General features: G+C 42.9%; 1 protein-coding gene across 14 annotated transcripts in view; it reads right to left on the reverse strand.

Annotated features, from left to right (window-relative positions):
• SGCD (sarcoglycan delta) overlaps positions 1–18189 on the reverse strand; it is a 301761-nt gene that overhangs the window by 31834 nt on the left and 251738 nt on the right. For all 14 annotated transcript variants that reach the window (XM_086852001.1, XM_086852006.1, XM_086851997.1 and 11 more), the window contains one exon: positions 7364–7436. In XM_086852001.1, the coding sequence (XP_086708127.1) occupies positions 7364–7436 (73 nt within the window). The remainder of the gene's footprint in view (positions 1–7363; positions 7437–18189) is intronic.

Below are 18189 nucleotides of genomic sequence, written 5' to 3' on the forward strand. Positions count from 1 at the left end.
CAAAGGATTGGGATCACAGTGATAGGTGGGTAAGGTGCTTTCCTTGCCAACATTCTATTTACTTCTGTATTTCATGCTCAATATCCTTGGTACAAATAGCTCTATCTCAAGCACAAATGTTATGATAAAAGAATGGTTTTTGGGCTTTTCACAGAGCATGACAAATGCTATATCCCCAAGCAGCAGCACCAACTGATTCCTGCTGCAGCACCTCCAGACTGTCCTACGGAACAGCAGCTCCAGCCAAGCTCTGCTGCAAGGAAAACATTGCCCAATTTGCACTGAAAAAACCCCCAGAAGTTTCCTTGCCCATCTTTCTGGGTAGCTGTCTAATGATTGCTTTTAGAGCACTTATGGCTGCAGGTAGTCAATAACCTGAAGACCTTTTTATAGTTGGCACCCCAAAAATGGTCCTTAGAGCCTGTGCCAGGCACTGCTGCCAGGGCACAGCGTCACTCCAGAGCATGGCAGTCCTCCTAAACCATTATCAAAATGTAAATGAAAGGCAACAATTTCTATAAACAGCTGCATTCCAGAGGCCAAATGGTACTTTCATCATTTTCTGTAAGACCTTCCAAAAATACCACCTCAGACTAACCTAGCCGACAGATACATCATGTTAGATGTGTCACCACATCCTTTTAATCAGTGTGTAGTCAATATTCTGTATTATATGAATAACTAATTAGTTTCACAACTTATTTCCACAAATGTCATTGCAAAATCTATCTGAGGAATGTCATCTGCACTTGAGAGAAGGACAAGCATTGTAATTAAGTATTAAGCCATCTCACCGGTGTGAGTCTGCTGTGGAGTGTGAAATGGCTATAATTCACATTTTTAAGACCTCGCATTTATTAGCATCTATTTTCTACTCAAGGTTAGCGGTGTGCTGCGCAGAGAGTTAAAAAAAGCCAAACAAGCTCACTTTTTTGTTATTCAAATGGATACATGTGCACGTCTGACTGTACGGGTTGGTCACACGGATGGGGTTTCTCTCAAGTCCCAGAGGGTTTCTGGCTCCCACACCTCTGTGAGCAGCACTCGAAGGTCAGATGGATGCTCTGATTATGGAGAAAGTGACATTCTGCTGTTGAAAGCTAATGACAAACCTGGGCACAACGCAGCCAGGCAGGATACAGCTCTTGTATACAGCAGAGGTATTCAATCTGAGATAACAGCCAGCACTGACGATTAATATCTCTCAGGAAAAGACTTTGTTTGCGTTAGGAAACCCCTACAGAATAAATGCAGAGAGAGAATAATGAACCCAGCTGTTGGGCTTTACTCAGGGACCAGGAAAAGTTAAACTGGTCTCTGTCTGGAGCCATTGCTCCAGCTGCAATTGTGCTGCTTTATTATGTACAGAAGAAGATGAATCTTGAGTATCTTCCCACATCTTTTGGTGAATCAACTAGCAAACAAAAGGGATATTTCCACTTCTCTCTATCCCACAGGCAATGCTGTTTGGTAGCAGTTTCCTTTAGAGATCTGCCCTTTCCTTCCCTATTCCCACTCTGGTTCTCACTTGAAGGGCCACATAGCTCTGATGGGATGTGCTGGCTCCTGCAGCACAGGGGACAGGGGAACCTCTGGGAAGACCCCAGCACACACTGCAGGCTGCTTCACCACCAATTCCAGCTGCTTTGCCTCTTGTCCTGAATTTATTTTTTAATTCAGCAATACACTGAGTCCAAAACACCTTCCTGCCCTTCCTGCCAAACCTGCCTTCACCATCCATTAGTCCTTTGTGAAGGGGATCTGCAGGTGGAGAGATGCCATCAGCAGCACTGGGAACAGGGCAGAGCCATGATTTATCCAGTTGGGATGAGGGAACAGGGCAGAGCCATGATTTATCCAGCTGGGATAAACCAGCACAGCCCCACTAACACCTCAGCATTTCCCACAGTGTGCCTCATGAGCAGCTCATTCAGACTGAGAGCTCACCCACTGAAAACAGGGAAGGAAAGGACACCAAGAGCTAAATCCACCCTTCCTGGTGCTGGGTGTGAAAGAGAGGAAGGCCATTAAGAGAAGGTTTGCTGGGGTAAGGAAAAGGAACAACAAGAACAACCTCCTTTCTGCAAGAGAAATACTTCAACAGATTGAAAACCCCAGCAATCAACTGCTTCCTTAACTCCAACCCTTATATCCAGCAGTATAAATATACCTTAACACACACAAGAAGATGTGGAAAGGCTGCCTTTGCTTTGGGAGGGCTGTGGCTTGTCTTTTGTAAGAGACAAACAGGCAGCAGATTTGAGGGGATGTCAACAGGACAAGATACTAAAGCAAAGTGGCTGCAAGATCAGTGTGAATTCTGCTCTGGGAAGGTCTCTCCAACAGCACAAGTTTCAGGAAGCCTCAGCTGCCACAGGAAAATTGTTGGTGCATGAGGATCTCTCTCATTTGGAAACAACTCTCCAAAGACCACTGAAATTAACTTGAAGTTTAGAAACCAGGAACTTGGTGTCTCATTTTATTTGTGTATGAACAGATTTATGTTGGCTTTAGTGGAGATGTTCATGTACATCCTGTTCATGTTCAACCTGTCTGAAAGTAACTGAAAATAGTTATATTTGTTATAGTGGGGAAGGTAAAGCTCATCCCAAGGAAAATCTGTTGTCCTTTAAGCTGCTAGGACTACCAAAATTATTGGGATTGCACTGGTATAGCAGGGAAATAAATTGCATCCCTGCTGAAACAATCAGAAAATAACACCAGCACTGTACAGGGGTACAGTGGTCATCTCCCCCTTGCTGACACCTCACAGGAATCCACAGGTGTTCACTGTGAACTAAACAGTGTTTCAGTATCATATATTACTCTTTAAAAATTACTTTAATTTCTCACCAACTGCTTTCTCTTTTATACCATTCATTTTTTGCATTTCCTCTATTTTTTTTCCTCGTAATCATTATTAATGTAATTGGTTTTAGACAGAAATATCATTTGTGTTCCTACTTAGCTATGGTGGCTTGTGAAACACAGCTGAGAGAAACCTTAACTCAGTAAGAATTCCTGTTTTTCAAAATGAGTATTGTTACATTAGCTCAGCACTCTATTTAAATTGTTTTTTGTTACAATAGGTCTCCCTTGGACTATTTGGATAGTTCAGTACATGGTAAGGTAGAATTGCACTAATAAAATCAAGCAGCAAGCACATTTCATCTGCCATTTCGTGCTTTCGGTGCTTCATAATTAACTTTAGCCAAAAAATTACCCCTTTAAGCCCAAGGGATTAATTCTCCCTTAACTATATTTGTGCATTATAGAAAAAAAAACCAGTCATCCCTTGCCTTCCTGGCCTTGGATGAGTGATTTGCTGCATTTTCAACTCACAGTATCTGTGGATGAATTCCAGGTGTGTGCTTACCCCTCACAGAGTGAATTTCATGATGTCTGACTTCTTTTTATTTAACTTTGGGAACAGAAATACCCTAGAGCAGGTTTCCAAGCTGCAGCACGACCTGGACATTGGTTCTTAAGGCAGCTCTGCTCCAAGCCCACAGCGTGCCCAGCCTCCAGCACTTGGCACTTTAACAGCACCCTCCTGATACTTTTTTTTTTTTATATTTCATCACCCACCTTTTAATCCCCTCCCCTCAAACTATTTCCTCCTTCCTTATTCAGTGGCTAGTCCAGCCTTTATCCCTCACCTCTGAAGAGTGCTGATCTGGTGTTTGATGGACAATTCCTGTTAGCATCTCTGGCGTGTATTTGTTTTCTGGAAGAATGTAAATAGAAAAAGGCAGCTGATTCCTGCCAATGTCAAGGAGAGGTTCTCAAGGCAGGTTCTTGACAAGCTGCTTGGGTGCCACTCAAATAATCCAGTGAGAAAAGGTCATATTGAATTCAACTTTTATACAGAAGCAATCACATTACCATATGTCAAAGGCACCAACCTGCTCTAAAAAGCATCAATGCAGATGAGTACAAATATTTCAACGTCCAAACAAATCTCCCAAGTCCTCCCCCTAAACTATTTTGGGATGAAAACAGATGGCAATGAAAAACATCCTGAGTATTTGAAAATAATTTGGATTTGTTTGCTTTCCTTTTTACAGCTTTTGACCAGTTTAGAACCCAACGAACAACAACAAATACATTCAGGCATCTAAAATTACTTTAAATACATAGAACTATGAAAAAGTTCCCAAAAGTAAATCAAATGATTTGTCAACCATCTCTAGTTTTTAGGACACTATTAAGGAATAATCTAGAGCCCAGGTAGGAAACATGCCCTGTTAATTACACCCTGCATTAAACAAGACATTAATGAGCTCTGGCATCCCCACCACAGTGGACACTGGGCAGGAATGTTTTAGACACGTGAGTCTGTCTGCAGCAAAGTCCAGGGCTGACTCAAACAAGCACAAAACCAATTCTTGGAGCCTCGAGATGGGCTTAGCATGTTAGGAAAAGGCTGTGCACATATTCCCACTGGGATTCTCTTCTTCTAAACCACTGCAGAAATGTTTTAGAAAGGACCCTGAGCAGAGGCTCACCAGGATGATGAGCACCTTAGAGAGCAGCTGAATTACCAATACAGCTGAATGATGAAGAGCATTCCTCAGCCAAATGGACAGAAAGCCTGTCCAGAACAAGTGTCCTGTCACCTGGAGCGCGTCAGCTGCGGTGACACACGGGGGTGGCTGAAGGCCTTGGGGAGAAGGGAGGAAAAGCAGGAGCAGAGAGGAGCTGCACATCCTGCCTGTCCTGCCAGGGAGTCAGTCTGTCTGTCCAGGAGAGGAGGAAGGGAAGGAGGACATCCAGGTGTCCTGACTCCCAGGTGGGACAGGAGCAGCTGGTCTCCTCTCTTTGTGACAGCAAATCGCTGCCACCTCATTCTGAAATCTAACAAAAGGAGGGGGCACTGACAAGAACAAAGGGAGGAATCACCAGTGGATCACAATCTTTGCTTTAGGATGGAGGCTGGTGGTGCCTGGGGGCACCTGCAGCAGCTGAATGTGCACTTTCCACCTGAGAGCTTCAGCCTAAGCACTATTTATTGCAGAAAAAAAGTCTTTTAGAGGCAAGCCAACTACTGAGTGTGTGATTTCACTGCTGCTTTCCCAGGGATGTGTGACAGCTCGGGGCACATCTCCTCCAGCCCCATTTCACTGCAGCATCTTTGTAAAGAGGCAAAAAGGACACCTTATGCACACACACTGCTATCAAAACAGGAAGGAACCAAAAAATCTCCCCTCAGGGTAAGATTATTTTCACTATTAACTCTGTACTGCCCCCAAAAGGCACAGTTTTACCCAAGAAGCAGCCAGTGATCCAACATGCAGAGAGAGATGGATGGATCCTGGTTTGGGGAGCAGTAGAGCATTTGTTCTTGGAAAACCTTCCCTTCCCTAAACACTGCCACCACTGGCTCTTCTCAGGATGCTGTAAAAACGTTTATTTTTGCCAAGATAAATTTGTAAGAACACAAAATATTTTAGGACTTTGTGGGACTTTTCTTCACCAGGTAAATTCTATTCAATAATTTTCCTTAAAAAAAAACAAACAGAAACTCTAACAGATTTTACAGGATTTTTTCACCCAGTCCACTATTTCAAAAGGAAATCAGTTACCTAACAGCTCTCCACACAAAACAAGTGAAATAACAACATGAATTTAAAGCAGATTAAATATACTGAATCAATCACTTGCATGGATACTGCCACAAATTAATTTCAGTTTCATTTAGCTTAATTCGCTTTGGAACAGAAGCATAGTCAATCAGGTTAAGGCCCTTTTAATTCACATTTTCCCCCTCCAATACAACATCCTACACTTATTTTGATTCCACCCCCCCTCCCATTTAGAAAAGTCTTAAATGATCACAAACTTGGACCTGAATCTTTCATCTCTTTTGCATTACTCAAGACCTGGCTTTGTAAATTTTGGAAATGCCATTGGATATTTTAACCATGATCTTGCTTTTTTAAAAATTTTATTTTTTTATTTTTTAATGAAAATGTCAGTGAACATGGGCTGTGCCAGAAAGCCTTTGTCACCTGGAGGTCACCTAGAAATCCATTTGTTGATGCCTTTGTCTGCTTGGATTTTCCAGGGAAATGGAGAGCTTTGCCCCACAGCAGCCCCTGGAGCTGCCCTGCCAGCTGCACATTACAGTGAGGAAAGACCACATTTCCTCTTTTTTTTAAATGGAAGCAGACCCAAACTGGGAAAACCACGAGGGAGGGTTAAAGTCAGTGTCTGGAGGAAGAGAACAAACTTTAGTAACAAACCCAGTCACGCCCCCACTGCTCCTGCTGTCTGACAGGCGATCCCCAGAGGGGGAAATTGGAACAATTAGAGGGTTTCCTGGGGGAAACTGAAAGGTAGAGACAGACCCAAGGGAAGGCAGATGGGATATTCTTCATCTTCCCTGGTGACCTAGCTGGGCCATAACTGTCCCTGGTATCAGAGCAGGGAATCCATGAGAGCAGCTCTCTCTCAGCCCCCTGCATCTGCAGGAAATCTGCAGCACTCCTGCTCAACTACAGCTGGCTCAAGATTGCTCCATCCCAGCACTTTCTGGCAAAGGAGAGGTGGCAACCCAAGATTTAAGGACAAAATGTCCTTTTGTAGTGTTTTTTTTTGTGTGTGTGTGTGTTTTTTTTGTGTGGTTTTTTTTTTGTTTGTTTGTTATAATATTTCTCTTTCTTTTTCTAATAAGGGATAATTTGAGTATTGAGGTAAACCCTTAGAGCACTCTTGGTCAGAAGACACCAGGAGATTCATTCAGTAATTTATTAGGCCATGTGATTAGTATCTTTCCAGAGACCAGTCATCCAACTTAACCTGTAGTGCCACACTTTAAAAAAAAATAAAAAAAATAAAAAAATAAAATCAATGTAACACCCAGCCTTAGGGTGAGGGCAGAGCTGTGCTGTTTATACCCCCTGGCACAATGCTGTCAGCAAGTGGCATCCCAGCACTTACACACATGCACAGCTCTGCCCCATGTAGGTCAAGGAGGGTTTGCAATTCTGCAAGACAGATAATACTGGAGAGCATTATTCTTTTGCCTGCTGCTACTCCCTGTGATCCAGCACAGCCTTCAGCACCTCCCTGAACACAACCAGGAAAAAATTACTCTGTTTTTTTCCCCCAAATGCTGAGCTCAGGGTGTGCAGAGCACGTTACAGAGCAGAAATGCTGCTCTCATGACCTGTGACTGCCTTTAGTTTGGTCATATCACATGTAAATGTGGCAGGTCCCTTCTCTTCCATGGCATCCTCTCTTGTGATGCCTCCCAAAGAGAATCCCAAGCTCTTTTGCAAAAGCAGAATGATGCCCAGCAGTAAGCACAACTCCAACAAGGCTCCACTGAGTTACCATTAAACCATATTCCAAAGTTTACCTTAGTTCCTTGAAGGGGTCTGCCCTGACATTGGGAGTTTCTATAGATTTAGGGAACACTGTGCCTTCTGCTCCTGAAATCACAAAACAAAACAGAAGACAAATTGTAAACATTATAAGCTGTTATCAGGGGAGTGATTGTCAAATCATACCTAGGTGCACTTTAACCCATTGCCTGACCCCATGCCTTTCTTGCACCTCCCTTCTGTCCCCCAAAAAGCCAGACCTGGTTTATCTGCAATGTGATGCCTCAGTCACATGTGGGATTTGCCTGTAAACTTCAGTTCTGGCTGGAAAAGTAGGTGCTTGCCTCCCAACCTGGGGAGAATCTCCTGACCCAACTGATGCAGGGAGCTTGGAAAAGACACCCTCTGCTAACCAGACATCTAATCCAGCCACATCCCTCATTAAAGAACCTGGATGCATGTCAGGACATTATTTCTTTCTCTGGGCTCTCAGAGATACTCAAGAGAGAAAAGCAATCTTAGACTTGATCCCTACAAACACCTCTCCAGTCAGGCTCTGCTCCTGCCTGGGGACAAGGAGGGAGGTGCACCCTCATGCAGGGCAGCAAGAGCAGACTCTGCTCCAGTCCCAGCCTGGCCACCAGTTCAGTGTGTGACCCAGAAATAATACAACTTCTGCTCACCCTTCCTTCTCTGAGACATGGGCAAGCTGCCCTGCCCCATTTGCTGACTGGATTTAGAGCTGTGCACTGCTGGGTACTGCAAGCAGCTTCCAACTTCCAGACCACTGCAAACCTCTTCTTGGCCACCTTATAGCCCAGCTGGGCCATTTCAGCCAGCTTTCCCTGAAGTGGGTCCATATTTTGTGATCTAACCCTGCTCTCTTCTCTAGAAAGATGTTCTCTCCTTGTATCACTGCTGTAAGCCAAAGCCCTGCTTCCTTCTGGCAGGGCTTCTTCCTTACCTGTTCTCATTTAAAATGTGCATCTAATCTCAAATGGTCTCACTTCATCTTTCAGCCACTGAATCTTCTCAAGTCCTCGTGTGCCAACCTGCCTTGCATGAGGAGACTTTAGTCAGACACCGATGGTGATCTGATCCCCCATCTGCTGATTCCCTGAGAAGTTCTGGGCTTTCTAAATCAATCACTGTGAAGCAAATCCTCTGGACTTCTCACTGGTTTTTGGTTGTTTTTTTTTTTTCTGCTCTCGTTCTACTTTTAAAATACTCTGTTGGAGCCCAGGAGTCCCCAGGTGCTGTCACTGACATTCTGCTGCAGAACATCACGTTCCTGCTCCCACTGAAACTTCCAATTAAAACACAGCTGAGAGTGGCACTAACTGCCTCACACACAGTGTGCACTATAAATTCCTCTTCTCCAATATATAGCTGCCAAGCCAATGAGCAAGTATGACCTATATTCTTACATTTAAACCTGTGGTCTTGCCTTCAGATGTACTGTGAACAATTAGTCACTCATTAGCTGCAGTCATCACAGAAATTTCAGTGGCAGCATGCAGACAGCAGTGGTGGCATTTTTTTATTTCTTTCTGTATTTATTTCCATCTCCAGATTTTAGTCTGATAAAGTTATTGGTGCAAACTATAGATCCTGATGAAAACTTTTACATGTACAGTTTGAGAGCACTCCTAACACATGCTGCTGTAACTGCTCCCTATGTGCAGTTTGAAAGTCATCATTACAGAAAAACAGATGTTCTGAGATGGTCCAAAACATGTCAACACAACATCCTGCTGTAACTGCTGCCATAAGTGAGAAACACCTACAGCTGTGGTACGACTACACTTTCTTTGCACTGAAATAAATAAACTAAGCTGTCCCACTGTGTTAAGGAAAAAAAAAAAATCAGAATGAAAACAAGCACTCTAACATTTATAAAAAAAATCCCCAACTCCTTTTAACCCAGAGAAAAACAAAGTAAACTCAAAGACAATAAAAGCAGCCTAAAGTCTGAAGCTTTATACTTGGGGATTGAAACTGATCCTATGGCACAATACAGATATTTAGCTTTTAACTTTACTATAGGCTTTCATTGTAACAAGTTGTCACAAGCAGCTGTAACCTGCCAACCATGAAGGTTGTTACTATCAGATCTGTCCTCTCTCAACAGTTTCCAAATGGTTTAAATCTCTGCTTTATCCAACACAATTGCCTTGGCTCTTGGCTTTGCAATGAAATGTAACAAAACATCCAGCCTGCACTTATCTGCATAATCGAGCAGTGATTTTTGAGGGAAGGAAGATGAGGAGGTGCAGCTGGAGAGATGCACATATATATTCTTGTACCCTTTCCACCCACATGGCTTAATGATGACTTTATGCTGGGCATTTTAATTAATTTTTAGACACTTTAAGTCAGATATTCAAGTCATGTAAAGCTCAAAATAACTACCTGCCTGTAACCAGAAGTGCTTGCAGAATAAGGAGAAACTTTAACTTATTTCTAAACTTGGGGTTTTCCAGGCTTTCATTATTTACTTTAAATGCAGGAGGTAACTTTGGAAACAAGGTCAATGAAAACCCCAATGCAGTTATTTCAAGAAGGCTTAACATAAAAGAGCTGGTATTCATTTCCTCCATTTTCTTGTTCTCCCTTCCCTACACAGTTCTCAAACCCTCTTTTCCCATCTCCCTTCTTGCCAGATCCATTAAAAAGTCCCTCGTGCACTGGGAACAGGAATGAGATTTCCAAACCCTTCTGTTTCTCTCCTTTGATCCGAATTAGAAGTGAACACTACCTGTCTTGATAAGGCTTTCTGCCTTGACTGTATAACTCCTTAATATTCTTCTTTAATAACACAGAATCTCCCAAAGGGCCACCTGTCCCTGTCACTGAACAGGACATCAGCCACGAGGGGATGCTGAGGGACCAGGACAGAGACATCCCTCCCCTGGCTCTGGCTGTCAGCAGCTGAAGGTCCCCTTGAGTTGGCAGAGAGTTTATCAGAGACACTGACAAACTTTCCTTTCCTCACCTCATCCTCATTGTCCCCCTTTCTGTAGCTGGGGGCTGATGGATGAATTAAACACTCTGGAGAAGTTCTCCCTTTGGTTTCACCAAAATTGCCTGAAGATTTTCAGTAAAGAACCATCCTCTTCTTTCTGTCCTACTGGGAATTTTCTGGACCTCAAACATGCCCCCTCCCTCCAGCCCCCTCTATTCTACACTGGAGAGTCTCAGTCTCTGCCTGGGGGATCGGCAGCTCCCAAGGAAAGAAACTGCCTTGGACTAATCCAGCTCCACTGGACATTTGTGTGAAAATTTGGCTTTTGGCCACCGTGGAAGTCCCCAGGCAGGCTTTGACAGCATCAGTGCTGGATGGTGTTGAAAGTGAAGGCTGGAGGAAGTGACCTCATTTAGCGATTTTAGAATCACAGAATCACTTATGTTGGAAAAGACTCTGAAGATCATGGAATCCAACTGTGACTCAAAGCTTTGGCAAAAGAAGGAAGGAAGGTTTGAGGGAAATGTGCTGTTGTCACTGAATTGGGATATTCTGGCTCTGCTGAGGAAAACTGGGATGTTATGGAGTAACAAATGATTGAAAATGTGAAGTCTAAGGTCATGTGCTTAGAAAGTAGTAAAAATTTCTTCTACATGTTGGAGGCTTCCAAGATAGAAGATCCCTGGATAAAAGCAGAATGCTACTCATGATTCATGGCAGCATGACAGAGGCAAAGGGAAGGCAAACGTGATATTAAACTGAGAGGCAAGAAGAAAGTCTAACAGGAAAACACACAATAAAAAGGAAATCACATTATTTTAAGAATCATCAGTGAATCCTTGAACTATTGTGTGCCCCCTCTGCTCATCCCCAGTGAGGAGAGTGCATGGAGAGGAAAAATTGTCCTGACTGCACAAACACAAGTCTGTGCTACAAAAGAAGCCTGGAAGGACTTGGCTTTGCAGCTGAGCAGCACAGTGTGCTAAGGAAGGATACTCATGCTGTGCATAAATACATTAGGAGGGTAAATAACACCAAGGGAAAACAACCACAGGCTCTAAGCCAATGTTTATATGAGAGACAGTGCTTTTAGGAGTGGCAGTAAGCTGGTCCTGAGTTTATCTGAGAAGGAAAGTGAGGGTTTTCCAGCAAATAGAGGAGCTACAATGGGGGCAGCTGTTCAGTTAGATGGGACAGACAATATAACAGATCTGACAGAGTCCTGACTGGAAGAGCTGGTGTCTCAGAAACAAGGGGCAGTAGTTTCAGGACCAGCGATTTCCTTCTAGTCTTGCATTCCTCCAGTCTTAATTTCACTGTCCTCTACCTGAGAAATGATGGGATTTGGCAAAAGGTATTAACAAACAGCTCCAACAGTTCAAGAATCAGCTGCTACAATCTCCCTTTTCAATCAAAGCTGCTCTATCCCTCTTCCTCTTTTACTGAGTATAAAGCAAATGTAACCCACATTTATTATTGTACAATACAGTTTCTGACTCCTGAATTAGCTGTTATTAAAACATTTCCTATCTGCCATGAAAAGAGCATACAGAAAATTTTTATTTCTTTGCTAAGTATTGAAATTTTTTTTCATCATATGAGACTCTCTACTGCAGCTAAGGGTAACTTACGTGCAATCAGCCAAAGACAGAAGAAAACAATAATATCATTAGTATTTAAACACACTGTACTGTACATCCCTAGGCAATAAATTATTCTTTCTCACAGTATTATATCAGAGAGGCTTCTATTATACTGATTCCCTCTTCTGACACTGTGTAATTTACCACTGATAAACGTTCATAAACAGTTTGACTGAAAAATCCATAAAGCCATTTCAGCTTTATTTTAAGTCCCATTTAATGTCCCTCAAAAATGATTTCATCAATGTGTTTCCATTAGCTGGTTCTCTGCCCAATAACTTAATTCCACACAATCAGTCAGGAACTTATAAAGCGTATGACAGGATCTACCTAAAGTATTTTGATTCACCATAAAGATTCACTCAGAGAGTGTTTTGGGTTTTTTGGCTTTTTTCCCCCTTTGCAGGGTATGAGGTTTGTGGTGTCAAAGACCCCTGTATGTGTTCACTTCATTCAAGAACAAAAATCAAGAGTCTCACGGCAAGAGAACATTTCCAGTCCAGTTTTAGGGTTTGGAAATGGAGGAGCACAAATGCCCCGAGAAAGAAGCAAATCTCAGCTGGACAGTGCATCTTAACCATCAACAGTTCCAACCAGAGGAGCACAGGCCTCGTGTTCAGCTTTTCCAGCTGCCTCTCGCCTTCCCTGCGTGCTGCAGCAGCAGCAGAGCTGTGTGACACTGCGCTGGCACCTGCCCTGCTGCCAAGGCAAGGGCCAGAGCTGGGACCCAGCACTGTGCTGAGACACTGCTCCCATCCCGCTCCCTCTGCACACAACCTGCTCTGGACCTCCCCTGCTCTCTGCTGGGAGAGAGAGAAGAGGAGCTCAAATGCAATGAGAAGTGTTTTCAGACTCATAATTGATGCTCCTGCTATCAAGGGTAGGTGGCAATCGGCTGAGCAGCTCTTGGGGGTGAGCAGAATGCAGGGAGGCATCAGGTTCCCACACAGGAGGCACCTGGTTATTCCCCACTTTCCTTTTTCTTTTCAGACAATACATTTCTTTCCCACTCTGTATTTCTTTAGTGATAATTACAGACCTGCAGCACACCTTTAGTGTTGTATATCACTGCTTTCAAATGGAAGTGGGGTTTCAGAGGCCTGTGATGAACCTGGTGATGAAGTTGGCCTTAGTGTATCTTTTTCATTCTCTGCCTTATGCAGGACTGTGCAAATGAGGGGGGAAGGAGAAAGAAGTGCTGTGATTTTTTCCAGCTGAAGTCATGAGGCAATGCATAGCATGCTGTTGGTCTCCATAAACTACTTTTATTCCCACTCTTATTGATCAGGACACATTCAGCAATTTGTTCATGAAAACACCCATCTGTGGAGATTCTCTCCTCTGCAGGTTTCATCAGGATAATATGTGACAGTCTCAGAAGGTCTGGGCAAACAGATACTCAGGAAGTAAATCCAATATAGTGCAGGTAAAAATTATTTGTGACTGCTTCTTCTAATTCCAAGCTTTAAAAACCTTATTCATCCCTTAATTTATGTTTTTAAATGGGTGAGCATAGTAATTGCTGTTGCTCCCCTTGAATCCCATTAAATCTGAAATCAATAAGAGCTCTATTTCAGGGTCCAATAATAGCCTGGTTACGTTAAGCCAGTGCATTGAACAAAAGCCATAAAGCTTCATTCACATTTCTTTCCAGGATCTTGTAAAAATAGCTCATTGCAAAGGTATGTCTGTCTTCCTTTTTTGTCTAAGTGTTGGGGAGTTGTTCTTTTAAGGGCAATCAAAAAATCCTGAATAATAAGGGCAATAATGAGATCATGTGCAGCATCAACAAAGTGTTTATATAAAAATGTAGTATAATTAAAAAAAAAGAATTTTATTGCTTTTATTACAGATTTATTTTTATCTCTTGGTCTTGGCACTGTAAGCACACAGGGAGTGAGCCAAGCCTTAGGCACTGGGCTGTGGCTGAGTTAGGCCAGACAGGAACTCCTTGTGACTCCAGCCCTGCTGGGTGGAGAAACAATTCTCTGACTCAGTCCCCAGAAATCAATGGAGCCTGGGTTTTTAGCTGGAAAACTTGCAAACAAAGAGATGAGCTGCAAGCTCAGGGATGAGCAAGTGGGTCATTAGTGATGTATGTGCCTGTAGTCACACCATCCTCAACAGCCTCGCTGCCACGCTTCATTTATCTGAGGAATATAAAGGGAATAACAGAACAGAACAGACGGGCTCACACCCAAACTGAGAACAGACATAGGAAGAAAGGTTGCTACAACTTATGCTGACCTCTAGATATTTCCTTCTTGACTAGTTTTGGGGTCCTTCAACACTTTTCTGCAGCTCAACAATAGCAATGTCATCACTGAATTCCTTTGAAGCTCTTCCCGGCATTCTTGTGCAAAGTTGCAAAGGAACTCAGGGGAGCACCTGAAGTGGGAATACACAGTGGAAATTTATCATGGAGAATATTATGTGAGCTTCAAACAGATCAGCTGGGGAGGACACTTAGGAAATAAAATATAAATCTGCCACACTTTTAAACTTGATTTCACTGTTTGGTAAGTGTACAGTATGTTTCTTTCATAATCCTTGTGACATTTAATCAATATTAATCTGATGGTGGATGATTCCTCTCTTTCCTTAAACAGGATTAAGGGAACACAATCTGAACACACATTTCAGCCTGGACTTGAAGCCTATACACTTTACATAAATGCTATCCTTTCAACCTGGAATGTATTTTAAGTAAAAGCAAACACAAAGAAAACTCCTCAGTCTCTCTCTCCCCCAGCACAGATTGTTCTTGCCAATAAAAAGACAAGTTTGCAAACTGGGTGAGTGGATTTTGAAAAAGAAGAGGAATGTTAGTTGGATTTGCCATTAAAAAGAATGGAAAACAGTGTCACACATATTGCCCTTAAAGCAGGGGAGCTATCAGAAGTATTCATTCAAGAACTGGTAATTTTAATTTCTTCCCTTGCAGAATGGGAGAAATTCTTTATTTGATAGAAAGCATCCAAAAATTGCATCTCAGCCTCTGGGGAAAAAAACCAAACCCAAAACCCTAAACCTACCCAATTCAACTAAATCAGGTTTCTTTTCAATACATTTTTTTCCCATATTCTAGATATTTCTATATTCTATATTTTTCTATATTCTTTTTAATTCTCTGTCACTGCTTATTACAGGTTAAATCACTTTGTGACCCCTGCTTCTACACAGATATAGCAACAGCACAATTCCTAGCTGAGAGAAAAAAATGATTTTTTCTTGTGGTTTTAACAATTGATAGTAAACATATGTTTTTGCTACTCCTCCACTACTCCTTAATTTTGCTAAACATAATTTTTTTCCCATAATCACAGCTCTGCAATGAGCTCAAGGAAATCTGACAGAATTGCTGCAACTGAGAGCTAAAGACAGCAGAGGCAGTTCCTTGCTAGTGAGAGTGCTAAGCCCTGGTATCTTCATTTCTCAGCACATTTCCCTGCTCCCCTCGTTTTATTCCCTGTCCCTTTCCTGCAGGACCAAGCACTACACACAGCTTGGCAATTGCTCCGGGGCTGCATTAGTGTTGCTGCCTAATTACCTGTGGGCAGGGAGCACTGAGTGCTGCAGCTGCTTCCTAGAGAAGTTTGTACATCTCCAGTAAAAGGTCAAATGCCTGTCCCAGCCTGGCTCGCTCCTGGCTCTGGCTGGGAGCACAGAAGGAGCTCTGGAGGAGCCTGGAGGAGCCTGGAGCTCATTTGTGACTGGGTGAACTGGGAAAGGGCTGTGGCCCCTGGCTGATGGTGCAGTTTGTCTCCAGAGGCACAGCAAGGCATCCCAGTGAGGAACCCCAGAGAAGTTCCCTGTCCTTGGGGTTAAAGGCACCTTCCCCTCCACTGTCTTTGTGAAGGAAAAGGATTAGAGTAGGAAAATGTCTGAGTTTTGTAAGACACGAGTATTGCAGCACCACATCTCCTTTGAAAAGGCTCTTTACAGACCTGTAGCAAGGACATGTCTTTCAGGGAGGTGCCCAAAATCCACAGTACAAAGACTGAAGCCTGGCATTTACCCTCAGACATATAAAGCTGCAGCAGACTCGGTGGTGAGACCAGAAAGCTCTGTTTCCTCTCTGGGTCAGGCCTGATTTCAACACTTGGCTACCAGGGTTGCTCCCTCTGCCACAAACACATCAGCAAAATGCCATTTGGAAATCATAATGGCTGCTGTAAAGGGCAACCATGCACGTCCTGACCCATAAATAATCACTGCTGAAGAAGGGTACATGCTGTAAAAATGGATAGTAATGCCTGGAAACTGTTAAATTTCTAGCCTACCCCACCCTCTGAAATGACTGACACCAGTCAAATACCTCTGTGGATTATTTAATGAAATATAACTACTCTTGCAGTCATTAAAGTTATTCTGCTGTAACTATTGCAGCAAGCAAAAGCTGAAAAGGACATGCCAAGAAGCCACTAAAAGTTGAATATGGAGGAAAATGGAGCAGAGTCCTGTACCCAGGCTGGCACTGCAGGCACAGCTCTGCAGGGCTCCTCCCAGATCAGGCTAATCCATGGAACCCTGACAATGTTTGTAGACAAATGTGGAGCTCAAGGCAGCTGGGGCAGCTTGCACAGATGTGTTAGTTCAGCAACATCCACATCAAATCCTGTTCTTGTCCAGGGTGAGGGATATTACTGCAAAGGCTCATTTAACCCTTCTGTGAGTAACATGGCACAGCACCTTGTGTTCTATAAATACAGAGCAGGTTCCTGCCTCTGTCCCCAGTAACAGCCCCAACACTGCCATTTGAAAAAGCTCTGCAGTCACAGAGTCACAGAATGACAGAATGATTCGGCTTGGAATGGACCTTAAAGAACATTTTGTTCCAACTCCCTTGCCACAGGCAGGGACATCTTCCACTAGACCAGGTCACTCTGAGCTCCATCCAGCCTGAATGGGGCATCCACAGCTTCTCTGGGAAACCCATTCCAGTGCCTCACCACCCTCACAGTATTCCATTTTTTTATGATATCTAATCTAAATCTAATATCTTTCAGTTTAAAGCCATTTCTCTTTGTCCTGTCACTGCCTGCTCTTGTAAATAGCCCTGCATTCCTGGTCTGCACTGCTTTTATTGCTGGTGTTCCTCCACTAAATCCTCTAAACTCCTTAATAAACAGCTCATAAATAAAATGCTAGAAATGTGCTTTGGATTTAATTACTCCAAACTTATTAATAAATTTGCAATAACCTTTCAACAGCTGATTCCTCTTTCCAGGTGCATTCCCAGGCAGCTGGAGAGAAACTTGAACAAAAAAGATGCTCCCAAACTAACAGTCCTAAAAGTCTAACCTGTGGTCAGCTCTGACATGTTACACATGGTTCACTGCCCAAAGGGTGTTGGCTACAGAAGGAAAAAAACCTACAAGGCAGAAATGGAGCTACTGGCTAATTATTTACCATGCAGGCAGGGAAAGGTTGGTGAGATCAAAGATACTTTTAAATCAGCCATGGTGCTGGGCTGGGTCACACTGCTCCTGCAGTTTTTATTCTGGGAGATGAAAGGCATCCTACCCCATTCTAAATATTTTAGGGTTTGCTACAGGAGAAGGCTTTAGCCAATTTTTTATCATTAGGCTCCATGAGAAGAAAAGTTTCTGCCTTGTTAATCCAAATGTCTGAGAGACATTTTCTGGGGTTAGGGAGCAAACCCTGTACAGTTCTGTATAGAGAAGGGACCCTGTGGGGCTGTGATTAATCCTATCCTTGTTGGAAAGCAAAATAGTAATTTTACCAGTGGTTAAAAAGCTTGGTAGATTTGTAAGAGGACAACATCCAGCCTGTGCAATCCCACCTCCCACACAAACCTCCCTCCACACTCAAACCCAGGGACTGCCAGGCTCCTGTCAGCTGCAGAAGTGTGGCTTTTGTGGTATTATCTCAGCTCACTGCAATGCCTGTGGATTCCCATCAGCATTTAGTCTTCAAAAAAATTGGTTAAATCCATCATAAATATTAAACACCAGAGTATACTGGCAAGTTTCCCTGAAAACAAACTTCAAAAAATAATCTCAAAAAAAAAGAGATGTCAAGGCCCTTGGGAGAACCGACACTGGCATGTCATCAGATGTTGTCTTATAAGGCTAAATTAAGCATCTGACCAGAGTTTAATTTCTGTAAAAACTCATGCTAATTTAAATTGCTTTAGATTTAATTAAAAATGCCTTTCTATAGAGATAATAATGTAACTCTGTTAATTAGTATCAAGTGGCATCTAGAGGGCATATTTAAAAACTAATCT

This window comes from Cyanistes caeruleus, chromosome 15, assembly GCF_971803275.1.
Source record: "Cyanistes caeruleus chromosome 15, bCyaCae1.hap1.1, whole genome shotgun sequence".
In the NCBI taxonomy this organism is placed as follows: domain Eukaryota; kingdom Metazoa; phylum Chordata; class Aves; order Passeriformes; family Paridae; genus Cyanistes; species Cyanistes caeruleus.